At 47.2% G+C, this 27,681-nt stretch overlaps 1 protein-coding gene across 20 annotated transcripts in view; it reads left to right on the top strand.

The window, feature by feature from the left end:
- The first annotated feature begins 5,919 nt into the window (after nt 1–5,919).
- Nucleotides 5,920–27,681, top strand: part of DHX30 (DExH-box helicase 30) — a 30,826-nt gene continuing 9,064 nt past the window's right edge. For 2 of the 20 annotated variants that reach the window (XM_067044429.1, XM_067044427.1), the window contains exons 1-8: nt 6,077–6,161; nt 7,938–8,119; nt 8,796–8,902; nt 9,979–10,033; nt 14,632–14,727; nt 15,843–15,871; nt 21,654–21,784; nt 22,420–22,530. In XM_067044429.1, coding sequence (XP_066900530.1) covers nt 8,878–8,902; nt 9,979–10,033; nt 14,632–14,727; nt 15,843–15,871; nt 21,654–21,784; nt 22,420–22,530 — 447 coding nt within the window. In that variant the 5' untranslated portion in view covers nt 6,077–6,161; nt 7,938–8,119; nt 8,796–8,877. Of the gene's footprint in view, nt 6,162–6,417; nt 6,677–7,937; nt 8,120–8,795; nt 8,903–9,978; nt 10,034–14,631; nt 14,728–15,842; nt 15,872–19,510; nt 20,306–21,653; nt 21,785–22,419; nt 22,531–27,681 lie in introns of those variants that run through there. The other 18 variants (XM_067044443.1, XM_067044441.1, XM_067044434.1 and 15 more) reach the window with 17 other exon arrangements.

The following is a 27,681-nucleotide window of genomic DNA, read 5'->3' as shown; positions in this document are numbered from 1 at the left end:
AATCTGGGGTGGTAGACATTGGCTGATGGGGATTTATAAATGAAGAAGTTTTGGCCTTGAGTTGACAATTGTTAAAACTAGGTGGGGGGCTTCCCTGGTGGCGCAGCAGTTGAGAGTCCGCCTGCCGATGCAGGGGATTCGGGTTCGTGCCCCGGTCCGGGAAGATCCCACATGCCGTGGAGCGGCTGCGCCCGTGAGCCATGGCCGCTGAGCCTGCGCGTCCGGAGCCTGTGCTCCGCAACGGGAGAGGCCACAACAGTGAGAGGCCCGAGTACCGCAAAAAAAAATAAAAAATAAAAATAAATAAAAAAAAAAAAACTAGGTGGGAAAGATGGGGACTATGGGTGTTCATTGTACTGAAAGGAACTATGCAGGTGCAGGTCTGGAATTTTAACCTACACAAGCTAAACTGGTAGCTACTCTATTACTATTCCATTGATGATGGCAGAAGACACAAGTCCCCGGGTCAGACACAAAGGATGTTAATCACAGCAAAAGCAGTTGCCAGGGACTTCCCTGGTGGCGCAGTGGTTGAGAGTCCACCTGCCCATGCAGGGGACACGGGTTCGTGCCCCAGTCCGGGAATATCCCACATGCCGTGGAGCGGCTAGGCCTTGTGAGCCATGGCCGCTGAGCCTGCGCGTCCGACGGGAGAGGCTACAACAGTGAGAGGCCCGCATACTGCACAAAAAAAAAAAAAAAAAGCAGTTGCCAGACATTCATATTGGTTTGCAACAGTTCTCCTGCCCCAAGTTTCCTGGGTGCAACACAAAGGGCTGACCACCTTTGTCTGCTCACATAATGGATTTCATTACCAGAGAGGAACACTGAGCTTGGTAGATTCAGTTTTTATAGCAAGTGGAAGCTAAGTTTGCCCTTTGTCATGGGGGAGATAATACTTTTTCCCTCAAGGTTGCAAGCTGAAAACACAATCCCGAGAAATAGCCCAGGTAAAGAGCAGTCAGGGCCTTGCACTCTTGATATACCCAACAAGAACTTGCAGGGGTGCTCAGGGTCCATGGTAGATTGCCTCACCTAATACACACTATCTCTTTACTCGTGTATGTTTGAAATTATTCATAATAGAAAGTAAATTTTAAAAAGAAATGTACATCTGAGTTGACTATATTTGAAAAGGTATGCACAGCTGCCAGCATAAGTGTGTTAACAGCTACCATTATAACCACATTTCTTTCGCAGAAGACCTACATACTCCAAATACTTCATTTCTACTTTTTATTATCATGAAAGGAATGCATACTTTTGGCTCCCCCAAAGCAAACCACATAGAAGAGTATTAACTGAAAACTGAGAGACTCTGACCTAGCTGTACAGTTAAGAATTCTGATATATCCTAATTCTGATATATCCTTTCAGAAATGTCCTGTGCTTACATAAGCATACGTAGAAACATGTTTTTTTAAAAAAATGCCACTTGGTGGAATGTAAAGAAATGTACAAATCAACTTATTTGCAAAATGGAAACACAGTCACAGATGTAGAGAGCAGACTTACAGTTGCCAAGGGGTATAAAGTGGCGGGGAGGGATGAACTGGGATATTGATATATAAAAACACTATATAATATAAAATAGATAACTAATAAGAACCTACTGTTTAGCACAGGGAACCCAACACTGTGTAATGACCTATAATGGGAAAAGAATCTAAAAAAGAGTAAATATGTATATGTGTATAGCTGATTCACTGTGCTGCACAGCAGAAACTGGCACAGCATTGTAAATCAACTATACTCCAATAAAAATTGATCAAAAGATAAAAAATTAAAAATGCACTTGAGGACTTCCCTGGTGGCGCAATGTTGAGAATCCACCTGCCAATGCAGGAGACATGGGTTCGAGCCCTGGTCTGGGAAGATCCCACATGCCACGGAGCAAATAAGTCCATGCGCCACAACTACTAAGCCTATGCTCTAGAGCCCGCGTGCCTAGAGCTCATGCTCCACTACAAGAGAAGCCACTGCGATGAGAAGCCAGAGCACTGCATCGAAGAGTAGCCCTCACTCGCCACAACTAGAGAAAGCCTAAGCACAGCAACAAAGACCCAACGCAGCCAAAAAAAAAAAAAAAAAATGTACTTGGAATCATAAACGTACTGGTTAGAGCAGTTGTCTTTTTTACTTGACATTTCCTGTATATTTTCCATGTCCGTACACTAGATCTAATGCATCCTTTTAAACTGCTGCTTCCTCCATTTAATTAATGTTATTATGGACTGAATTGTGTCCATATGTTGAAATTTATATGTTGAATACCTAACCTTCAATGTGACTGTGTTTGGAGATGGGGCCTTTGGGGAGGTAACTGAGGTTAAATGAGGTCCTATGATTGGAGCTCTAACATGACAGGACTGGTGTCCTTATATGAGGAAGCAACACAGGAGACCTCTCTCTCTCCAAGCAACCACAGAAGAAAAGCCATGTGAGGACACTTGTCTACAGGTTGTGAGTAGAGGTCTCACCAGAAACCAACTCTGATGGCACACTGATCTTGGACCCATAGCCTCCAGAACTATGAGAAAATAAATGTCTGTTGTTTAAGTCACACAGTCTTTGGTACTTTGCTCTGACAGCTCAAGCAGACTAATACAGATTTTTTTTTTTTTTTTTTGGCCGTGCCGCACAGCATGTGGGATCTCAGTTGCCCAACCAGGAATTGAACCTGCGCCCCCTGCATTGGAAGTGCGGAGTCTTAACCACTGGACCGCCAGGGAAGTCCCAGATATATTCTATTTCATTCAATTAGTCTCCTAATAAGAGAGGTGTAGGGGTTTTTTTTAACATTAAATATAAGGCACCAATTATTTTCTCACACATTCATGATGATGGTTAGATACACTCTTAGAACTGAAATGGGTCAAAGGGCATGCACATCTTAAATCTGATACTGCCAAACCACCCTTTAAAAAAGTACTACCAATTTATGTCCCCCCAATAGGAGTGCTTGTTTCCCTAAACCGGAACCAGCCTCCCAGGTTAAAGTGCTCACTCATTCAACAACACTTATACAGTACTTATTTCTGAATAGGACCAGGCACTGTGCAATGTGCTTAGGATACAGTGGGGAACAAGGATTAAGTTCTTGCTCTCAAGGATCTGTATTCTAGGGAGAAACAGTTGGTAAGAAATACACACATAAATCCACAAGGTGGTCTGGGAAGCTGTCTCTGAGATAACGTCTGAGCAGAGACCCAGATGGAGACAGAAAACAAATCTTACCAATACTTGAAGAAAGAATGCTGAGTGTTTCATGGTTTTAATTGTCTTTTAAAAATAAGCAAAGCTGGGGCACTTCCCTGGCGGTTCAGTAATTCTCCGCGCTTCCAGTGCAGAAGCGTGTTCTATCGCTGTTCAGGGAACTATGATCCCACACGCCACGCAGAGTGGCCAAAAAAACCAAAAAACCACAAAGTTGGGAGTTTCCTGGTGGGCTAGTGGTTAGGATTTGGCGCTTTCACTGGCATGGCCCGGGTTCAGTCCACGGACGGGAAACTGAGATCCTGCAAGCCTGAGAGGTGCGGCCAGAAAGAAAAGAACGCAAAGTTGCAATTCTATTCCTCCGTATACACCAAAAGAATTGAAAACAAACAGGTATTCAAATACTTGTACACTAATGTTCACAGCAGCACTATTCTCAATAGGGCTACCACACACGGAAGAATAAACTGCTAATAGAAGCTCAAAGTAGTGCCTTGAAGAATGAGTAGGAAATATCAGAGGAAGTGGAGAAGTTTCTAGACAGAGATGTTAGCAAAGAATGAAATCCAGGGACTGGACAGGGATGAGAAAAATAAGGCAGTGTTAAAGTAATGACTAGGAAATAAGAGATGAAATATATGGGAGGGAAGGGAAGAGATAGACACTAACTGGCACTCACTTTGATATAAAATGGATCATTCTATCAGCCTCACCAGATACAGCCATTCATTAAGAAGAGTCCAAGGTTCAAAAATAGGAAAAGACCTTCAGGGACAAAACTAAAAACATAAAATGTGCAAGAAGGAAAAATGTTTAGAATGCTCTACTTGTGCCTCTTGCAGTGCTGTCTCTAGCTTTTTTTTTTTTTTTTTCCGGTATGCGGGCCTCTCACTGTTTTGGCCTCTCCCTTTGTGGAGCACAGGCTCCGGGCGCACAGGCTCAGTAGCCATGGCTCACGGGCCCAGCCGCTCCGCGGCATGTGGGATATTTCCCGGACCGGGGCACGAACCGGCGTCCCCTGCATCGACAGGCGGACTCTCAACCACTGCGCCACCAGGGAAGCCCTCTAGCTTTTGACTTTAGACTTATTTGCATGCTTTTCTCATCCTCTCTTGCAGATTAGAATTTCCTTTGGAGCAGAGACCACGTCTTTATCACTTAACATTCACAACAGCACTTCAAACACAATCTGAATGAGGCTGAATCTACCATCTCCAACTTAATCATATTAACAGTGCATAATCCCTCCAGTCACTCGGGTACAAAGTCAGGTCTCCACACATCTGTGGCCAGGGACCAGCCTAGAGCTCTACAATCACCCTCTCCTTATCTCTCTTGTCTTTTTCACCGCTGAGCACAGTTCAACCCCTCATTACATTCATCTAATTAGTGTCCGAGCTAATATTTTTCCAGCCAACTCTACCCTCACACTTCCAGAATAACGTTCCTAAAATACAGTATTTTACTCTCCTACTTAGAACCATAAAAATGTCTTACAAAAAATAATTGATTAAAAATAAAGTCAAAATCCTAGCGTAGCATTCCTGACTCTGCTTTTTCAGCTCTATCTCCTCTAAAGAACATTCACATACCCAGCCCTCTCTGCACACTGAACTATTGAATAGTTTTAGGATTTGCCCTTTGTTCCACCTGGATGCCTTTGCTCACATGGTTCTCTCTGCCCCTGGAATACTTTATACTTCCTCCCCAGCATTTATAACTTTCTTTTTGCTTTACGCAGCTTTTCATCTTTTCTACTAGGCCCTAAGCCCCTTGGGGGCAGGGTCTTTGCATCCTCCACACCTGCCTATCAACTACTATATATCAATATCCGTGCAGGGATCATCTCCACACGTCATAGCACCACGCCCTGCTCAAAATAGAGAATAATTATTTAAATGAATGATGGTCCATGCTCACCTCCTTCACCCTTCTGTCCAACGCAGAGAGAAAGTAAATAACAAATACTTGTTGAATTTAATTGTTTGGACAAAAATGAAGGGATATGGCCACATCTTAAAAGCATATTCTAGGTCTTTCCAGCTGTAAAATCCTGACCCAGCTTCCGAGGTATCCCCCACCGAGATCTCTCCTTTTGAAGTTGGATTCCACTAAACGCACACAGGAGCCTCACCTGGAGGACTGCTGCATATAACGGGGATAAGGCCCTTTCTCACTTCTGAGACGTGAGGGCGGAGGGGGACGGGGCGGGAGCTTCAGACCCGCCCAGCAGCACTCCGAGCTGCAAGTGCCACCTTGTCCTTTCCCTAGCGGTGTACCATTTACAACGCGCCATCACGTAGATTTCATCCTCGTTACAATCTCGTGAGGCAAAAATTCTCATCTCCCTAAAGAAACAAAATCAGAGGGGAGATGGAGAAGAGAAGAGGCGTGGCAACGAGCCGCAGCGAGGAAGGCGGGTGGAAGCCCGGAGCGCGAGGTGGATTTCGTTCCTGGCTCAGCCCTGATCCGGCCTGCTCACTCGCAGCGGGAGGAGCGGGTCAGGCGCGCAGAGGACCCGAAGGCCCTGCCGCTCTCACACTCTGGATGCTAACCCTCTGCGAGAGCACAGCCGCTCAGCCTCGCTACCTCGGCACCCCCAGGGCCCCTCGCGCTCCCGCCGGAAGTCCCGCCTCGCCCGTCCCTCATTGGGCCCCGCGCCGGGGTCTCGCCGCCGGTTGGCTGCTCGGCGGCGCGAGCCCTGGGCGGCCACTGCGGGCCCCGGGCGAGAGACCACATGGAGACCCGCGGAGACGCGGGGTCCAGCGCGGGAGGCGGGGCTGGGGGCGCGAGGTGGGGAGCGCCGCCGGCCGGCGGGACTTCCGCCACGGGACCCGGAAGGGGCCGCGCCGCCGCTGGTGGGAGTTGTAGTCCGGCCGTGGTTGGGGGGGGGCCCGCGGCTCATGCGCGGTGCACCGAGGCTTGTTTCACATCTGTAACAACAGGTGAATTGGGCTTTTGATTCTCCCTTTTCGTGCCCCATTGAGGAGCTTCCCGCGGCCGGGGGTGGTCAGCGCGAGGAGGGGTCCGAGTCCGACCGCCAGCTTGGCGGAGAGTGGGGCGGAGAAGCGGGCGGGCCGGAGGAGCAGGCCGGGCATCCGAGGCCTGCCCGGGAAGCCGGCCGGGCCGAGCCGTGAGCAACCAGGCCTCGGCCTGCCGTTGCCATGGAGCCGGGGCGGGGGCGGGGGCGGGGGCCAGACCGGTCCGCCAGGGCGGGCCTCGTAGCCAGGGGCACCGCGGGGGCCGCGGGAGAGGCCGCTTCATTGGCGCAACGACGCCTCTGCCTCAGGGGATGCTCTGTTTCCCGAGGCAGGGCCTGGAGGAAGCCCCCGGAGTGCCCTGGGACCTTTGTCTGCCCCCGTGCCGCCTGGACCGTTCGTCCACAAAAAGGCCTGGTGTATTCTGGCCCCCCTGGTTTGCCCCCTTTTGCACCGACCTTGTCACTGGGGGAGGCCAAGGGGTGAGGTGTTCTTTGTTTGCTGGTGGTGACTTGTCCCGTTTCGCAGGGGAAGACCTAATGCATGTTGGGTCCTTTGTTTGCAGTGAACTGGAGTCCCAGGGGTCCTCAGAGCCCCTGAGCCAGGAGTATGGCGGTAGCATGCTGTCTAATTAGTCCTCGTGTAGCAACACTGGTCACCTTAATTGTGATTTTGCAAGGCAGAGGTTGTCCACTTTGCAACCCCCATCCACAGGGGCTTGTCATACGCTGTAGCAAGTGGACTGCAGATGGCCACTTGCAGATTCTCAGCCTGTTTTTGGTTGCAACTTACTGGCCAGAGCGAAATGAGACTTTGATGGTTTCCCTTGCAGTTTCTTTAAAGGCGGTAATCCCGCCGTCATTGTGGGTCTTGACTACATTTTATAATTTACACTTGGAGTCTTGGAGTTGCCAGGAGGGAGAATTTTTTTTCCTGATGTAGTATTTGGGATTTATATAGTGGTCTTTATTTATGTAGCTGTTTTAGGTACAGGAAGTACATCCTTTGCTGCATTTTCTTCCTATGTAGGTTGTCGCTTTACTCAAAAGATACTTTCAAAGTGTTTTAATTTATGGGATCGTGGTCCAGAGTTTATCAAAGTTCTTTCCTCTTTCAACCTTTGAAGATGTCAGTATAAAATATTCTTTCAAAGAATGAATAGGCAACAGCATGATATCATGGAAACAGCATGATATCATGGAAATAAGTGGTATAGTATATGCATGGAAAACTTTGGAGCTCAGTACCTTAACTGCAGGTTTGCATTCTGCCCTGAGGCAGTTATAGCATCTTGGGCAAGTTGTGTAAACTAATATGGGAAAATCTGCCTCAATTTCCTTCTCTGGGAAGGATATTTCCTACCTCATTGGGTAGTTGCAAAGGTTAAGTGAGATAAAGTTGGTGGAAGTACTTTGTAAACTATAAAAATGGTACTTAGCATTTAATTTTGTTATTTTCCCAATCTGGAAGAGCTTCTTTATCTACCTTAGATCGATTCATATTATAGTCAGATGGGAGTAGAACTCAAAACTGAAGTAAGTTTTGCTCTGGGCTTGGAGAAAATGCTTTCGGGACAACACATCCCTCTTGACCATGACATATCTTTCTTGGTATCTTACAGGTGCGGATGTAGGGCAGCTCACAGTTTGAAGGGTATAGAGTGGGTCATGGCAGGTCCTGAAGTGAGGCCAAAGTGTACTGTGTGTGTTTCATGCCACTAACATAACTTGTCCTTGTTGTCAGAGTTAGTAGATGAATTTCAGTGGGCCGGAGCAACTTTCTTTCCCTGCGGAGGCCATCACTTTAGTGATCCAGCATTGTACTTCCCAGGAGGAGGCCCAGCCTCGTGATGAGGAATAGCAAAGAGAGAATTCAGCTCCAGTTCAAAAGCGCACAAAATCTGAGACTGTCACTGCTCTTGTAAGGTAAGTTGATTTAGCCATGCACACAAAGCAGTGGTGGGTCTCATGTCCAGCCACACTGTAAAGCAAAAGGCATGTATTGAATCCATTTGTGACTGTCTTGGAAGAAGGGCATCATTTTAAGTTATACCCTCTCTCTGTCCTTGAATCATCTCATAGTGATTCTGTCTGGAGTTAGGTTTCACTATGTAAGAAATCTTGACATAATATTATTTAACTTATCTCTAGATTATTTTAGAGAAACTCTAAACCATAAAGGTTTCTAACATAATACTGTATAACCATGAAGGCGGTTTTCTTTTAGATCTCTATGAAATTTTCTAGAGCTCTGTAAAATATCTCTAAAAGATCCTATCTGGAATCTCATAGTATATTTTTTAAGACTGATACATGAAAAGATAGTGTAATATGAACCTTGGTTGGTGTGGAGAGGATCAGGGGCTTTTTAAAAAAGCAAAACCAAGAGTCTGTTTACAAGCAAATGAACTTAAAACTTCTTAGCAAGAAAGTATTGTTTCTTAAATAATAATCGCTTAGATGTTTTAGATTTTATAATATTGAGAGTTTCTTTAAAATTAGAATCTCAAATTACACCCCTTTTCTTTTAATTTGGATAGAAGGAGTCTATAGAATGTAACTTATTAAAGTAAATTGTATTATTGTTGATATTGTATTGAAGTTTTCTCTCTGAGCTACCATATCCTATCGGCTGAAATTTCCGGCATCCCTGGGGGAGAGGAGGCCATCAGGGCAGACCTGCTATGGACCTGAAAGATTCGTCCCCAGGTCAGCCCTCCACCCCCACCTCCCCATGATTTGATAATGAGAGGGAATAGCAGTCAGGAACAGGAGTGTAGGCCCCATTAGACTCCTAGTAATGTTGGACATCATCATTATTTGCTAAAATGTTGTGTAGATGTTTTTAAACTAATGCCACATAGGATTACTGCACCAACACAAGAGTACTACAGTATTAGAAACATCTGTAGGGACTTCCCTGGTGGTCCAGTGGTTAAGACTGTGCTTCCACTGCAGGGAGCATGGGTACAATCCTTGGTCGGGTAACTAAGATCCTGCATGCTGCATGGGGCAGCCAAAACAAAACAAAACAAACAAACGAACAAAAAAATCTGTAAGTGTGAGCTGGAGTGTTTTTTAAAACAAAATTGTTAAACCAGAGGTGTTACTTATTTGTGTGTGTGTGTGTGTGTGTGTGTGTGTGTGTGTGTGTGTGTGTGTGTTTAAGTCTCGAGGTATATTCCTCAGTTAAATGTACTAATGAGCAAAATGCAGCAAAATTTTTGGCCAACAGTTGAACCTTAACTTAATATTTGTTATTTCATAGAGACTCCGCCATGAAAAGCTTTTTATTTTGAATCACTCTACAGTTACTCTTTGATACTGTCAGTCAAGTCCCATTCCTAGGGGCTTGACTAGGTTTTATGAAAGCCCAGTACACCAGTTTGTCCATAAGGCAATCATCAGTCCCATTTCCTGACGCCACATGAAAAAAGGGGTCCATGTAGGATTTCATTTCTTCCTACACGTCCCAGGATAACTGCAAGTATTGTGATGAGGTGGAAATATATGTCTCTCACGATGAAATGCATCCCTTTCTGTTTAGCAGGGATCAGGGAGTTTAGGACAGGCAAAAGAAAGCTCTCAATTAGAAACAAAGACATGTAATTACTTTGTAGTGGAGATGGCCCTTCCATCCTTAAGACTGGGAGCAGTTGGGGCTCATTAGTGAAGAACTTAATTTTTTCTTGTCTTCTGGACAGTGCTCTCTGTGTTATTGAAATCTTCTCTGTGGGTTTCTGGACCATGAATATTAACCATTGCCTCTCGGCCCTCCTTCTTAGGATTCCAGCTTTCTCTCCTGGCCAGAAATGTTCAGCCTGGACTCATTCAGAAAAGGTAAGATTATAATTGTGCTTGTGGCCTCACGCCCTTCCTCCCTGTCATAGGCAGCTATGAAGGCTGTGAAAGTCCCTCACCAGTGTGTAGTCTTTGGACCCCCCTCTTTGGGTGACTTTGCAAAGTCCTTTCTCAGCCTTCCTCTTGCATGGTGTTTATAACCCTTGCCACCCCTTGTCTAGGCCTTTGTGTACATTTGCCACCCCTCTCCCTGAATACCCTCGCCTGCATATTCGCTGCTTATTGAAATCCTACTATTTTTCTAGGCCAGTGTTTTACACCATTTCCTCTGTGAGCCATTTTTGATTCTGTCAACCAAAGACAATTTCTCTTCTCTTTGATATCCTCAGCACCACATCTGTACTTTCTCGTGTTTAGTCTATCTGAATTACTCATTGCATCACTAGATTAGAAGCTCCGCGCAGCTGGGGCCTGTTGTGCTCTTTTATCATCCATGGTACCTGGCATAGCATTTTGCACACCATAGACCTCAGTAAAAGCTGGTGGAAATGGACTGAGTCATTGTTTTATATTAGTGGTTAGAGAAATTGTGGCAAGTCTTGAAATCAGTACCCTCCAACAGCTGAGGTGAGAGGATTGCATAAGCAGTAGCAGAATTGAGCCATGGCAGGGCGAGAGGGTAGCATTCAAGGGCTGCTTACAGGAAGAGATATAGGTGGTGAAGACTTGAAGGGGCCAGATCCCAAGGGCATTGTATATCTTAGATAGGAGCAGGACTTTTCTTCTTTAAGGAAATAAAGAGTAAAAGGCCTGTGTCACCTGTATTGAAGCTGACTGTGAGCCTCCTAAGCTGGGCACATTTTACAAATAAATGAGAACCATAACAGGCCATCCATAAGTGCTGATGAAAAAGATCCTCCCAGTTGTGTCTCCTCTCCAACTTATGTTCGTAGAGGCCTGGAAAACCTTGGCCAGATGGTGCTGTATGTAACCCACTGAATGGGGCCAGAAGGAGGCTGGATGTTCCAGGTCTCAGAGCAGCCTCTTCCTGTCTCCTTGTTTATCTTCAACCACTCGATCTGTTTACATATTGCATGAAAAAATTAATCTGTCATCCTCATTGTGTTGGTTAACTGTGTCTGAAAAGGGAAACATTGAACTCGAGTTTAGTGTGGATAGCACATTTTGAGCTGAAAATTAAGTTCATTAAATTGCTTTGTGTTTATCTCCTCATCAGTGGGCTTTGTTGTCCACCCAGTTGTAAAAGGATGAAGACAGGTTCTCTCCTGGTGGGAGCGTCTGAATTAACAGTACTGATTTCGTAAAGAGATAGAGAGCCCAATAAAATCACAATCCTCCTCCTCCCTGTGATAGGGAAATGGTATCAGATGAGAGAGTTTTCGGGGCAAAATTCCTTTATAGCATTTGTGATTTTGCTTTCTAGGCTGGAAATTGATTTGTTCAAGAGGTTTTCCTTCAGGGGTGGCACTGTCAGCACTCAGCTTCATGGGAGGCAGCAGAACCTCCCTGAGCCAAAGATGCAGACCCAGATGCCTGGTTCACATCTCACTTCTGCCTCTTGCTGGCCAAGGAGGCTTGGGTGGTGACCGAGCCTCGCTGTGCCTCCTTCCTTACTATTTAAGTGGGCATAGGGTTGTTCCGAGGATCAGATGAGTTACTATGGGTAAAGAGCTTAGAACAGGGCCTGACACCTGGTAAATTCACAAATCCATGGTATTAAGTAGCTTCAGGACATAATAATCAGACAGAGTCTGATTTGGGACCTCGCTTTCCACACAGGTAAATGTTTTGTGTTTCTACCAAGAACTATTTTATGCTTGAAGGTCTCCGGGAAAACCATTAATCAGAAAGAGTTGCTGATTTGAATATTTTCCTTCAGGCAAACCTGTCTTTTCATGGCTGTAAGGCTGAATGCCCTCTCCTGTCTTATGAATGCTGGTCTCATTTGTGGTTTGCATCATGACCTTGGCAATTGGTCATGGGTGGCCTTGTGCCACTTTATTGTTGTATAGGACTTCTTTATCTCTTATGGAGTTTTTATGTATTTCTTTGTTCCTCATGGTGAAATTAGGAGCTCTGTAGGGCATTGTGAATCTTGAGAGAAAATTTAACATGATATAAAGCTTGATTCAGAATGGCTAGGGTTCAAATCTGGTCCCCACTAACACTAACAAGGTGTTAACTTACCTGTTTCCCAGCCCCTATCTTCAGGGGTATAGTGAGGTTTAGAGATGATATAGGAAAAGCACTGGGCTGTAGTGTGTCCCCAGCCCTTAGCCATGGGTTGGCAGGCCTTTAATAAATGAGAGTAGGTTGATCTATTTGGGGTACAGCCCCGTAGCCCATGTTTTTCTGGAGAGTGACCACCTGGCCTCAACATGCAGTGTGTTGTATGGCTGCAAAATTGAGCACCTCCTGTGTACAAGCCACTAGGGTGGAGATAGTTGTGTTTCAGAGATGCTTTCTGGCACTCAGGGCTTTACGATCTTAATGGAATGGGCCATTTGATGGTTCTGAAGGTAATGGCCCTAGCAATTCCCTGCAGCATTGTGGACAGTGGCCTACTGGGTCTTGGGGCTACCATCTTTCCTATTATGTAGTTAACCAGAGCTGCCAACGCCTCCCAACTAGAACACTTGTGTGCCTGGTAAGTAACCTGTTATTGCCTTAGCCAGCATCTTAACACAGGTTTCTTGTCTTCTCAGCTGTAATGCCATCAGAATCAGGCCACAAAGAGTGAGCTGAGTCTTTTACAGTCAGCACAAAACTTTGAAAAATACTGTATCAACCACAAGAATGGGCAATTTTCCTCCAGCTCCAGTGGTCAGAAGCGGGCTCAGTGATTTTGTTGTGGAATTGTAACAACCTTCCCCCAGTTACTGAAAATGCTTAATGAAATAAAATAATCATCAAATCATTTATTCTCTTTTTTTTCAAGCCAGCATCCTTGGATATGAATGAAGACCTTCCTCAAACAGGAAAGGAGAAGTTGAGCTGGTCATTTACAACCTTAGCTTCAAGGCAGAGCTAGAATTAGTTCCAAGATAACCTTGATCTTAGGCACTTTGTTCCAGAAGTAACAACATTTCTGCTGTAACAGTATATATGTTTTCTGCAAAATCACACACCTGCAATGTTTTAAGAGGGCTTATGGGAAAAACAGTTGAGGCTGTACACCTGCAACTTTATGAACAGAAGATGACAAAAACAGTCATTGGTACCTGGGAAGGAGCTTTGGACCACCAAAGCAGGCAGCTCAGTGTGATGCTACAAATGTACATTGAGCCTTTTAATGAGAATGAAGCTGGCAGTTGCTGAGACAGCGCAGGTGGAGGTAGAGCTCTGAGCCAGTGGGGCAACCATTAACGAGTGTGTGCAGCTGGGAATGTGGGGGAAGGAGACCTGAGTACAAGTACCTGCTTTCCCCTAACATTTTATTATGAAAAAACTTCAGAAATACTGAAATGTTGAAGAAGTTGTGTAGTGACCACCCATGTATCTACCACCTCGATTCCCTACAGGCACTTGATTTTAATTTTTAAAAAATACAGCTGAAGGGGCTTTTTTTCTTTTCCTGCTGAAAATTATCATTCCACTCCTGCTTTTTAGTTCCCTTGCCTTAGAAAAATCAGATTTGAACCAAGGGTTCTTATGTTTATTGATATCGTTCCCCCATTTACCAATTGTACATGAGCTAATTTGCATTATAGAAAGGGGCATCATTTTAGCACTACAGGCTGTTGCTCAAGTGTGTAGAGTGTGTATGACTGTCTCTCCCTGCTTCTCTCCTGCCCCATTTATTATACCAAAACGTGTGGGTCAGAGAGAGCAGAGAGTTCTTGCACCTTTTCCTCCAGACCAATGATTATCTGATGTTTTCACTATTTCTGTGCTTTTAAAGACCTTAAACCTTTCTTAGCCGTACATTCCCACCTTCCCATGAAACACGGAGTGAGCGTCTTAATTTTAGTTCATGTATATCAAAATTTTGGAACTTCTTAAAAGTGTACTTTATGTACCCACTGATGGGTAGTATTTAGTCTCCAAAGGAATGGAAATATTTGGAATAGTAAATCATTAACTTTTAGAAAGAAAGAGAAGGCTGGTAAGGGTGGGTCTGATATTGCCTCTTGGGGAGGACACCAGCAGTCAATTAGTCCCTCTCTCACCAGTTCTTAGAGGGAGAGAATAATCTGAGATCTGGTGGCTTATCTGGGGAACCCATAGCAGATACAGGGGTAGCTTACGTAAGTGGATGACAAATAAGTGGAAGAACCCTGGTGATGTGCATGGTACCATGAGACTAGAGAAGCATGTGGAATGGGCGTTACACTCATGGAGCGTGGCTAAAAGAACAGGGAGAGTTTGAGGGCTTTTCTGAGAGCCAAGAGGGGATCTGTACGAGGCTGTCACGTATCATGTCTGTATAAGACAATGCCTTTTTTCTGTGTGGCATTGGTGGCACTGTTTCTCAGAACCTGTGACTGGCTCCAGATATGGTCCAGCAGCTCTGCTGCCCAGAGCTCCTCACGGGTGCTCTGGGGTGAGTCAATCCAGGGGTTTGTAACTGTGAGGGGTGAGAACATGTCACCCTGATGCCCTTTCTCTTTCCCCAGATCGGGCCCAGCACAGGCAGCGTCAGTGCAAACTTCCCCCACCCCGTCTTCCACCCATGTGTGTCAACCCTGCCCCTGGAGGGACCATTTCTCGAGGTAAGGGAGGAGCCATGCCTCCAGCACCAGGTTGGTCCAGGGACTGTGGGGAGGTGGGTGGCAGCAGGACCCCGGGTGCCAGGGCCATAGACCTCTGGAAAGTGGGTGAGGAGTAGTGGGGTTAGTAGAGCTCTTGGAGCCCTCAGGGAGACATCATTTGGAAAGGTTTGGGTTATTTCATGATGCTTGGCCTCTTGGCTTAGACCCTACAGTCTCATCGGGCCTCCTGGTGTGACCAGGAATAAAGCCTAGGCTCAGTCTGGGTGTCTGGCACCAGTGTGGAGAATCAGAGGGCTTGGACCTTCTAGGCAGTCTCTGGCTCAGGTGCCTCAGAAAGTTCAGGGTGCTTGTAGCAGGGCCAGAACAGAGAGCCTGACTCGGCTTAGTGCCCTCCATCTTGGAGGCTTTGGGGGTGCCCGACAAATCACTTCCCTATCTCCCCCAGCACCTCAAAGCACTTTACTGACATTAGAATCTGTATCTCAGTCCATTTGGCAAGGTCGGCTCTCCTTTTGATTGGGGAGAATGTCGGAGCTCCCCAACAGGTGACAGCTGACCTCAGATCCCACTGGTACCCAGGGATGGGGCCAGTAATAGGACCCAGGGAAGCATCTCTGCCCGTGAGTGTCTCTTCTCTTCCCTCAGACTTAGATCTTTTCCAGGTCTGCTAAGACCAGTGCTCCTGGCGGCCTCTTGTCCTGACAGCTGCTCTTCCCAACTCCATTTGCCACCTGTTCACACCCCTCCCTCATTTTTTTAGTGGAAGAACACTATTATAGTTCATAGAGTCTTTGCCTTATTTGGAGACAGCATGTCCACTTTAGGCTCTGTCTGTAAAGTGCTTTGAAGGTCAAGAGCTCAGGAAGGGTGTGGGGAACACACAGCACCTCAGTTTCTGCAGCACACACTGCTGCCGTGTTCCCATGTGGTTTCTACATGCACTGTCCTCCTGCCACAGTGGCCCTGACTATAGACAGCAGTATAGAAATAAGTACTTCTGGCCCCTGTGACCATTTGACTTAGGTATTAAAGAAATGCCACCCCCTACCGTTGCCAAAACAAGAGTTGATTGCCCTTTTTTCTTTCTTTCTTAAAATGCCCTGTAACTCGAAAAGGCTGAACGTTAACATTTCCAACATGGCAGGTGAGTGGCTCTGAGAGTGTCAGATGTGCTTTGGCTAAGCTTAAAGATGGTTAGTTGGGATTAACCAGGCAGCATGGCTAGGCAGTGCCTCCTTGAGCACATGCAGAAGAGAAGGCCGCTGCTCTTGGGAGGGGCAGCTGCTCCCTGTGGGGCAGCCCAACAGGCCTGCACTGTCTTCCCCAGAGGAAGACAGACACCCCCCTCCCCCTGCCCCCCAGCCTGATTGTCTCCTCACAGCTCCACCTCCAGAAGGTATCTGGGTGTATGCATCTTTGCCTTCTCTTTCTTTTTTAAGCTATAAAGTGTTCTTGCCTCTGTTCCTTTATCACAGAAGCAACAATCTCTTAGTCCACGTGACTCTTGGACCTTTCTGCCATGCATTCTGATTCCCTGCCGGCTTTGCTGGTACCTCTGTCCGGAAGAAGGAAGTGCAGGGTAGAAACAATCTCTCTGGTGTTCATATAGGAAAACAATGCTCAGAAAATAGTGGCCACTTAAATAGGTTACAGTGCCCATCAGAGTCAGATTTGGAATTGGAAAAAGATATCACCTCTTTTCCCAATCTACCCTTCCCTCTATGGCCAACCTTTTACCAAGGCCACATTCCAAAGTAAAGGGTGAATAAATTAAGAAACTTGCCCCCAACTATCCCCTGCGAATCTTCCCCACCTGTGCAGATCTGAGATGTAGAGCAGCTAGAAAGCAACATGGGATAACACGCCTTCCGGCAGGATTCTGGGGACCACAGGACTGGTCCTGTCCATTCCCTGATATAGACGTGTCACCTCTTGGTGTGGTGGTTTACCTCAAGGGACCTTGGGGCTATACGTACATGGATGGGAGAGCCGTGAGAATGTGTTGGGTGGTCAGGGTGGCCACCCAGCCCCTGTAGGTCCCCTTACCTTTCTTTTTCTTTTTTCTTTCTTTTTTTTGTTCCCCTTACCTTTCTTGTTGCCAACCAGGTGGACCATTTCTTGCCTTTTTGACCATCCATAAAATATCTAACTGTGATTAAGTTGACAGAACTTTGGCCGAGACATCTGGTTTTTTCAGCTGTCAGTGGTCCCTCTCACTTTCCCTCCAGAAGTTCTCTGGTCTGCCCAAAGTCTGGACTGTCTTGGGCTTCCACCTGTTGCTTTTTCCTGGGGCCTCCAAAGTTTAGAATCCTACAACATCCTCCTGTGTATTCAGCAGATCCTTTAACCTTAATCCCATTCTTCTAGATGTCATTGTTTAGCACTTTGAGTACCAGACATTGTGCTTGATCCAGAAGTGATGGCAAGATCTCTGAGCCAGTAAACCCTTCATTTTTACGGAACTTCCCTCCTTTTTCACAGGCAGAGGAGTCAACTTTCTCTCCCCAAAGAATGGAGAGTGGAAGAGAAAGCTTAATGTTGCTGGAAAGGAACCAGGGGCATGCCTGAGCCTCTTTAACTTTCTTCAAGGTCCTCTAAAGCAGGAGTCAGCAAACTTTCTGTAAGGATCAGAGAGTACACATTCCAGGCTTTCCAGGCCATATGGTTTCCCTTGCAGCTACTTAACTCTGCCATTATAGCATGAAAACAGTAATAGATAATACAGAAACAAGTGAGCATGGCTATGTTCCAATAAACTTTATTTTTAAAAACAGGCAGTGGGTGGGTTTGGTCTTCAGGCTACACTTTGGCCACCCCTGCTCTAGACCAATGGGGAGATCACAGAACCAGAATGGTTCCAGGAGCTAGTCTAAGAGTTGCCCTCATTTTACAAAAGGCAATGAGGTTTGCAGAGGTGAAATATATGCTCAAGGTGACACCAGCTGTTAGAACCCAGATGAAGTAAATGAAATAGGAAATTCAGAAAATAGTATAGTAAATCCCTTATGTACCTATCACCTGGCTTGAACAATGAACAGCTCATGGACAATCACTTTGTGTGTATCTTTTCACTTTGGCCCCTTTGGAAGCAAATCCATGAAATCATAGCATTTCAACCTTAGCCTAAGTGGCTGTCAGAGCAGAGTGCTATTCTGAGATAGATAGACCAAGATAGACCCAGGCCCTGCTTTCCAGATGAGGTTTCGGCTGTTGCCTCCTTCAGCTTTCAGACACCATAATTTTCAAAATTTGGCCTCAGCTACTGCTGCCACTCCCAGGCTTGCTAAGCTTCTGGATTCTTTTGAGGGAATTTGGGCTGCTAACAATCCTTGAAAAGTACTCCTGAAGTTGGGTGGATGCCTTAGGTTTTGGCAAACTAAAGTGCCACTTGGCCAAATTCAAAGCCTTTGTAAATCATGTTCTACCCCAAGGGTCTTTCCGTCCCTATATGGATGATCTGGGTAGGGGTGTTTGACATGGATGGTGATGTCCCTTTGTGACGTCAGACCATTGCTGCCAGAGCCACCTTCCCTTTTTTGCCCTTTCCTGGTTAAAAACCTACTGAGGAGGGAATGGAGGAGCAGGAGTTGAAGCTGCCCCATTTAGCTCTGGGTCTGCTTCTAAGGGACCTCTCCCTTGTTGTCTCAGATCTCAGAGGGCAGAGGCGTCTCTATCAGAGCACTCTGCAAAGCCCCCTTCCAAACATTCCCATTTTATATTAACCACAGCCATACCAAATGAGTAGAGCAAGTTTGTCCTTATTTTCCCCAGTGATAAAATGGCCCAAGGTTCACAGCTGGCACCTGGTAGACTTGGGGCTAAGCCCAAGTGTTAGGACTCAAATCCCATGTTCTCGCCATAGGCCAGCAGTTCTGAGTGTGATCCCAGACCAGCAACCTCAGTATTATCTGGAAACTTGTTAAAAATGCAGATCTTGGGCCCTATTCCAGACCTAATGGCTAAGAAACTCTGGGGGTGGTGGCTCCCAGTAATGTTTCAACAATCTCTTAAGGGGATTGTTGGAATCACATCTAGAATTAAGAAACAAACAACAAACAGCTCCCCACCGCCAGCTGCACCCCAACTGCACTGCCAACCTCTGACCAAGGCCTCCTTCCAAGGGATTGAGACCTTGAGGCCCTTGCTGTCACCGCCGCTGTCCCAACATGCAGATCCAGTCTGACTCCCACCTGACCCAAAACCCTGCTCCTCAGTGCCAGAAGAGGAAGAGGAATGAGCCTGGCCAGAACCCAGGTGTAGTAGTTTGGAAGCAGAATCCTATCTGGCTTTCAAACAAGCACAGAACAGCAGCTTCAGACTTTCACTGCTGGAACAGCTCAATTCTTGGGCACAGTGTCCAAGTTGGGTACTTTACATCTTTGACTCCAGCTCTGGAGAGTAAACCTGGTTTGCTTATGTTCAAGAGGTCTTCCCTGTCCTGGCTCCAGATTCTTCACCAGGTTTACTTTGTAAGCCATTAAATGAGGTGGCTGTGCCCCAGCTTAGCAATGGTCTTACGCTCTACTGGCCGGGAGTGCAGGCCAATTTGTAAGGGCATGTGGGAGGTATTTACCTGCAATAAGTAGGACCTAGGGGGAACTTCAAGTTCATTTCCTTGGATGGACATTAAGCTAAGGCCTGTACTATTTCCCAAGAAGCCCCACTCTCTCTTCCTGCCTCAGCTTCAGATGACGAGTCTGTGGGTTGGATTTACTGGGGGAGTGATTTCGGCAGGGTTCCAGCCCTGGTCTGGTCGGCCCACCGGTTGACTGGAGCGTGCCGCGCTGGAGGCCCTGGGCTGCGTGGGGCGGGAGCCATCTCAGCTCGGTCCCGGGTCCGCCCGTACGGCAGGGGGCGCGCGGCGCCCGGGCCGCTCGCTCCTGCCCTTCTGCCCTATCCCTGCCGGGCTCCGGAGTCGCGGGGGCGGGTGGGAGCGAGATGGCGGCCGCCAGGAGACTCATGGCGCTGGCCGCCGGCGTCTCTCCGCGCCTGCGGCCGCTGGCTCCCTACACTCCCGGGCGACAGGGACGCCCGCGCGGCCTCTCGACAGGCTGCATCCGCCCCCAGGGGACGAAGGCGGCCGCTGAGGCGGGGGCGGCCCCCGACGGGCCTGGGGAAGGCGACGGAAGCATGGTGAACGGTGAGGGCAGGGGCAGCCAGGCTGCGACGCCCTTGACTTCGGGGGATGACAGAGCTAGGGGCGCGGGCTGGGGTCGGGCCCTCTCTTGTATGGCTGAGACCGCCATTCAGTGGCAGGCCGGAGCCCTGCTGTTGTAAAGCTCAGTGTGGCTCAGGCCCAAATGGTCCCCAGGCGCGGAGATTCTGGGACTGGAGCGCTTGCACCTGGCAACAATAGGTGATAGGTGCGTACTACAAGGGAGTTGGGGAAAACAGGTAAACGTCCAGTTCCTGCCAGGTCGGTGGTCAAGGGTTAGAACATCAAGGTTAAGCACATCCTCGCTGTTGTGAGAAAGGCAGAGCTCAAAATACACCTGAGACTTCAGAATCTCGAATACAGAATGATTGCTCTAGTGGACCCGAGCGCGGTGCCTCCTGAATGGTGCAGGAAATGAAACTGGTAAGAGCATCCCTGCCCATCAAGGATGGACAGAGAGAGCCAGCCTCTGCCCTATAAAGCTGGAGGGGGTACCATTGCACGTCTGCTATTATATGTGTGTCTAGTGGGCTATTTAAAGTTGGGTCCTCCTGTGGGCTGGAACTCCTTTGAGTCTGCTTACATACTGTTTCTCGTCTACTCGATTCTCAGTTGCTTTACAAGTTAACATTTAGAGGGAGTCAGGGCCAGGCAGAATCCTCCCTCTTGGCCAGTTGACACAGGAGTCTGCTCCAAGGAAATAGCCTCAACCCAGGCAGCAGAGTTACAGCAGAACTCCTGGAGGAGCTTTTTCAAAATACAGACTTCCCTAACATCATTGCCATTCTCAAGTGCCCTGTGGGGATCAGGGTGGGCAGTGCTGTGAGGAAGCTCCCCAGGTGATATGATTGATGCATGCAGGTGCACAGGTGCATATATGTACCTCCTACAAAATTACTTGTGAATTATAATGCCAGAGACTCTGGGTGGAGAATGAAAAGGCTTCCCATCCCTTCTGCTGGTCTCTGACTCTGCATCTCTTGAAGGTCCACTCTGGTGCTTTGGGGCTCTTCCTTTAGTTTTCAGCCACTCTCAGCAGGCTTCTTCATGGTCTAAGTCCTGTGTTTGGCACAAGATGCTTCTAGGTGGACATCTCACCCATTTGTGCTCTGGGATTGATCCAAAGTGTAATAAACCTCTCACGGGGTTTGATGCATCCTGCCTCCACTTGGTTCACTGCAGTGAACTCCCGGGAGGAATAGCTCATGCCCGTGTCTAAGCTAAGGAGGTCTCGAATCAGTGTCCCTACACATAATCTGGCTCTGGGGTGGCATTTTGCACAGTGTTCAGGTAGAGTTGAGAACTGGGGCCTGGTATTCAGACTCCGCGCCAATCCTCCTTGTTGTGTGTCTGTTATTTTAGGAGGGGCCTTGCATTGTCTTGATCTCCACTGTGTGTGTGTGGTCAATTTTGTTTTTTGTTTAGTGCGTTCTTTCAGACATCAGATTGGGGGAGTTGTTGCCAGGTAGGCTTCTGTAGCTAAAGTGTTAACTCGGAAGCTTGGGTGGGGAAGAGGATCCTGGCTGGTTCCCCTCTGTGGTGTGGGGGGCGTTGGCCCTTCTCTTTCAGGAGATGATCGTGCATTGGCTCTAGCCCCACTGTCCCCTGTAAACCCTGAAGTCATTCTCCCTCCTTTTTAAGTTGCTCCTGGGTGGTTTGGGATCATGAGCCGACATCCTCAGTATCCAGTCCAGGGTTGTCCTGACACACACCCCACAGAGTTTTTAGAAGGAAAAGCACAACTATAATGCTTTTATTCTTATTTTCTTAGCTTCTAGGGACCTATTAAAAGAGTTTCCACAGCCCAAAAATCTTCTCAACAGTGTGATTGGAAGAGCCCTTGGCATCTCGCATGCAAAAGACAAATTGGTCTACGTGCACACAAATGGACCAAAGAAAAAGGTAACTCTGCTGGTGGCAAGGAGACATATTGGTCTGATTCTCAGGAAGGAGACTGGATGCTCTTTTCTGTCTCAGATTTCTTGTCGGGGAGGCCATAGAGTGGGTTTTCTGAATTGAGAACGGTCAGCAGAGAATCTCAGAGCAAAGCCAAGTCTGGAGAAGAGCCTGGTTTAGGGAAGGGGAACACGGGCAAGTGAAGTGAGACGTTCTTATCTTGTGTAAGATAGGCCTCTGTACTGGGCCCTGGATTTGGTCCCTTCCAACTAACTGGAACTGTAGAGGGTTCGAGTTGATGATAATTCCTGGTCCCAGAGTCTTGTAGGTCCTGGGACCCACAGGAAGCATGCAGGCAAACCATTCTGAATGAAAATTTTTAAGGATGAAGATGGGTCCCACCTTGCCCTCTGGCTAGAACATGGCACTTTGAAGAAGCAAAACAGCTTGAGGTGGGACAGTGGCTTGAGGGTGGGGGAGTCTGAGCCTTCCACAGAGTTAATGATGGGATTGGGGTTCTGTCTTGTACTCAGCCCTGCTGCTGTGAGGTCTACAGCTTTGATGTTGATTCTCCATGTGGTTTGTTATACCTTTGTAGTCTAGAGAGGCAAGGGTCCTGATTCTTCTCTTCTCTTCCTCAGAAAGTCACCCTCCACATAAAGTGGCCCAAGAGCGTGGAGGTAGAAGGCTATGGCAGCAAGAAGATCGACGCCGAGAGGCAGGCTGCGGCTGCTGCCTGCCAGCTGTTCAAGGTGACCCTCCCCTAGCGAAAACCATTCAGACCTCCCTCCTGAGAACTTCTTGAAGTGACGGTCTTTCTGGTGTCAGCTGCACCTAGGTTTAGGTTGGCAGGGTGTTCGACCACTCACCTGTCCTAAGCCCTTCCCACCTTGTGGTTCCTTTTTTGCTTCAGCCAGTGACGGAATAGATTAATATTATTTTCTTGCCACTGTAGTTATCTACTTTCTGTGGTTTCAAAACCCACAGAGAAGAACCCCTTTATGGAGAACACTCCCTCTGTACAGCACCATGGTGAGACTTCTATTTGGGTTTCTGTTTTTCTTTCCCTGTTATTTCATGTATTTAGGTTTTTCCTTGTAGCCACACAGTCCTCTCTTACTTACAATGGAAGAATAATAGTCACTTCTCTCACTTCCCAGTGGTGGGACGTGGGTTGCTTTCAGTTTTTGGTTGTGCAGCATTTCCTAGACCTTCATTGTTGCTCCCAGCCTTCTTTCCATTTCTAATTGGCTCCCTTCATGGCTGTGCCAACCTTGAATCTTCCTCACATTCCTAGGTCTTCACTCTTGACAAGGACAAAGCTGTATTCCTTCAGCTTCTCTCCCACTCATGGTCTGCAGACCTTCATTGTCACTGCTTCTCCTGGGTCTGAGGAGGCAGGGTCCCTCTTCCTGTCCTGGGCTCCCACACGACCCTTCTCTTTTCTCTGTCCTCTCTGTCTCCTCCATCTTGTCTCCTACGCTTTTATTTAATTTTCAGTTCTTTCCTCATCTGATTCTTTTCTGATTCTTTCTTCAGTGTTGGGGAGTTCCCTAGCGGTCCAGTGGTTAGGATGCCACACTTTCACTGCCGAGGGCACAGTTTTGATCCTTGGTTGGGGGAACTAGGATCCCGCAAGCGGCACGGCACAGCTAAAAAAAATTCTTCAGTGTTCTAATCCCTTCCCCAGGCCCTGCTTCCCTGCACACAGCTCTCCGTGCTTGTGGTTTGCATTCTTTTTCCACTCCAGCATCATAGCCCATGCCATGGTTGCTGGTTCCCTTCACATCCTCATAGCGCCTGGTGATTGTTGGCTGACTGGGGCAGCTTTGCCAGGCTTACCAGCATCTCCTCAGTCCTTGCTCTGCTTGAATGGTCTGTGGCTTTGGCACTGTGGGGCATCTTTTCCTCAGCCCCTGGATTATACCTGCTTTCCTTGTCTCTGGGTCACTCCAGGCTCCTTTTCCTCTCCCACTCTCTATAAACATCTCCTTTTTCTATACTCCTGCCTGGGGAAATCGTCTCTCTCAGAAATTCAACCATGCTTTCTGTGTTTAATGTCTGGGAAACTGCCGTCTCCCTTAGAGCACCTCTACCTCAGGGGTTCTCAATTTTGGGGGGATTTTGTCCCCCCAGGGGACATTTGGTAACGTCTAGAGACATTTTTGGCGGCCTCAAGGAGAAGATTGCTACCTGGTATGACGCCAGGGATGCTGCTAAACGTCCCACAATGCACAGGCCAGCCACTCACAACAAAGAATTGCCTGGTCCAAAATGTCTCTAGTGCCGAGGGTGAGGATGCTTTTCTGCTTGGATGAAGGAGGCACTTTAAACCGAGACCATGTGCAGCAAGTTGTGATCACATTCCTCCCCAGCCCGTTCTCTGTTCTCTATCTATGCTCATAGCCTTTTTTGTTTGTATGTTTGTTAAATTGTGGTAAAATACACAAAATATAAAATTTAGCATCTTAGTCACTTTTTTTTTTTTTTTTTGGCGGTACGAGGGCCTCTCACTGTTGTGGCCTCTCCCGTTGCGGAGCACAGGCTCCGGACGCGCAGGCTCAGCGGCCATGGCTCACGGGCCCAGCCGCTCTGCGGCATGTGGGCTCTTCCCGGACCAGGGCACGAACTCGCATCCCCTGCATCGGCAGGCGGATTCTCAACCACTGCGCCACCAGGGAAGCCCCTTAGTCACTTTTAAGTGTACAATTTATTAGTATTAAGTGCAGCCATGTTGTTGATCACCCAGTCTCTAGAACTTATTCATCCTGGAAAACTGAATCTCTATACCCAGTAAACAGCTCCCCATCCTCCCTTCCCCCCAGCCCCTGGCAACCACCATTCTACTTTCTGTTTCTGCAAATTTGACTACTTGTCACATAAGTGAAATCACACAGTGTCCTTTTGTGACTGGTTTATGTCACTTAGCATAATGTCCTCAAGGTTCATTCATGTTGTAGCAAGTGTCAGAGTTTCTCTCTTTGTAAAGGCTGATAATATTCAATTGTATGTATATATCATATTTTGTTTATCCATTCATCCATTGATGGACTCTTGGGTCCACTTTTTGGCCATTGTGAAACAAGGCTGCAGTGAACAAATATCTCTTCGAGACTCTGCTTTTAATCCCCAGAATTGGAATTGCTAGATCATATGGTAATTCTATTCTTAATTTTTTGAGGAACTGCCACACTGTTTTCATAGTGTACTGTTATACGTTCCTACCAACAGTGCACAAGTGTTCTAATTTCTCCACAGCCTCACTAACACTTGTTCTTTTCTTTCATTTTATTTATTTTATAGTAGTCATCCTAATGGGTATGAGGTGGTATCTCATTGTGGTTTTGATTTGCATTTCCCTAATGATTAGTGATGTTGAGCATCTTTTCTTGTGCTTATTGGCCATTTATGTATCTTTGTAGAAATGTCTATTTAAGTCCTTTGCCCACTTTTTAGTCAAATCGTTTTATTGTTGAGTTATGAGAGTTCTTTATATATTGTGGAGTGTATAGCGCATTCATTCTTCAATATTTGTACTCAAATTTGTTCAGCCTTTTTCCTCCCAAACTAGATGTGTTTCTTAAGCGTCGCCCTCAGGCTTGTTGTGAGGTGCTGGCAGCACAGAGGTGACTGAGGGTGCTCTTGGGGCAGCCACAGCCCAGAGAGGAAGCACCCACATGAGGGGAGAGGTACACCTCAGCCTCCTGAATAAAGCAGGCTATTCTTGAAGAGTGAGTATAAGTTTTCCAGGGACAGGGATGGAGAGGGCACTCCAGATAGAGGGCGCAGAGGCATGGAACCAGGGTGCAAGCGAGCAACTAGAGGATTGTGAACATGGGTCTGAGTGCTTGGCGATGGTGCGAACAGGTGAGCAGGAGCCAGAACACCAAGCCCTTAGGTGTCTCAGGTAGGAGTCTTGATTGATCCTGTGGATGCTAGGTCTGCTGACTGGTGGTAATTGGTGGAATGACACAGCTGAGTTTGCCTTTAGGAAAAGTCCCCAGTAGCAGTGGGGTCAGGCAAGATCAGAGATGGGGGCACAGGATAGGTGAGAATGCCAGTAGCAGCAGTGCAGGAGCTCTCTTCTGGGGTTATTAAAGAGCTGGAAAAGACAGTGACTGGTCAGATGGAGGAGGGAGGAAGAGCGGGTTGGTGGGGAAGCATGAGCCAGCACGGGGAGCCCTGGAAGGGAAGCGGGTTGGGTGGGTGTTCCTCATCAGGAACACCTCATGGCCTTGGGGGCGGGGGGTATGAGTGGGAGGCAGGGAGGTAAAGCATGCTGGCATCCTGGGGAAGGCCAAGGTGGAGGGTGCTGTATGTGTTTTCTGTATAATCAGATTGTCCTTGTAAGCAGGCGGTGACGTGACGCAGAAGCATGGAGGCTGAGCCTTGGGCCAGGCACCCGTACTGCCCTGCCCTGCCCTGCCCTGAGTGGCTGTGCTTGCATGCATGTGGATGTGTGTGGCGTGCCCTTTTCACATTCTCTGTCACAGAATCCTACTGTTCTCATGCATCTCTTCTTCCACACAGATTTGACAATTTGTCAAGTGCCCAAAAAGTCTATCCAGACTTTGATTGTAGTTATGTTACATAGGTTAATTTAGGAGGGTTTTGTCTCTTTACGCAAAAAAGTTTCATCATCAGGAACTCCCATATTTTGTGTCCTTTTACCAAGTTTTGTACTTTAAAAAAATATGTAAATTTATTCCTTTAAGTTCATTTTAGGTAGGCTATGGTTATTGTTGCTGTTGTGAATAGAATTTTCCTGATTACATTTTTTTTTTTTTTTAGATTTTTTTGATGTGGACCATTTTTAAAGTCTTTAATGAATTTGTTACAATATTTCTTCTGTTTTATGTTTTGGTTTTTTGGCTGCAAGGCATGTGGGATCTTGGCTCCCCGACCAGGGATCAAACCCACAACCCCTGCATTGGAAGGCGAAGTCTTAACCACTGGACCTCCAGGGAAGTCACTTCCTGATTACTTTTTTTTTTAACATCTTTATTGGAGTATAATTGCTTTACAGTGTTGTGTTAGTTTCTGCTGTATAACAAAGTGAATCAGCTATATGTATATATATAGCCCCATATCTCCTCCCTCTTGCGTCTCCCTCCCACTCTCCCTATCCCACCACTCTAGGTGGACACAAAGCACCAAGCTGATCTCCCTGTGCTGTGTGGCTGCTTCCCACTAGCTACCTGATTACATTTTAAATTACAGCTGGTTCTTCCAGAAATCTGAGGAGAGAGTTGTTGTTGTTGTTTTTTAAAGATTTAATTTTATTTATTTTTGTCTGCGTTGGGTCTTCGTTGCTGCGCACGGGCTTTCTCTAGTTGTGACGAGCGGGGGCTACTCTTTGTTGCAGTGCATGGGCTTCTCCTTGCGGTGGCTTCTCTTGTTGCGGAGCATGGGCTCTAGGTATGCAGGCTTCAGTAGTTGTAGCACATGGGCTCAGTAGTTGTGGCTCTTGGGCTTAGAGCGCTGGCGCAGTAGTTGTGGCTCATGGGCTTATTTGCTCTGCGGCATGTAGGAACTTCCCAGACCAGGGATCAAACCCATGTCCCCTGCATTGGCAGGCAGATTCTTAACCACTGAGCCACCAGGGAAGTCCCTGAGGAGAGAGTTTAAAGAAGCGAGTGGTCACTCCTCGGCTTGTCACAAGTCAGGTGGGGCTGAAGCCGCACCGTGGAGCGGTGCCTGGATTCTGGCACCTGCCGTCCACTGTCACATGGCTGTAATGTCTGAAACCCTCTTGATGCGCCTGGCTTACCCTTGTTGTCTTGACCACTCCCAACTTCAGTTTCTTGACCTTGTGCTCTATTTATGTGAACTCATGTTCTTCTAGCTTCTTGCTTATTTTTTTGTTCTTTAGACTCTGTTTTTCTGCATTTTTCTTCTGCCTC

This window comes from Kogia breviceps, chromosome 10 (assembly GCF_026419965.1).
Source record: "Kogia breviceps isolate mKogBre1 chromosome 10, mKogBre1 haplotype 1, whole genome shotgun sequence".
In the NCBI taxonomy this organism is placed as follows: domain Eukaryota; kingdom Metazoa; phylum Chordata; class Mammalia; order Artiodactyla; family Physeteridae; genus Kogia; species Kogia breviceps.
The sequence above is the reverse complement of the archived record's forward strand: the minus strand, read 5'-3'. Positions and strand labels throughout refer to the sequence as shown.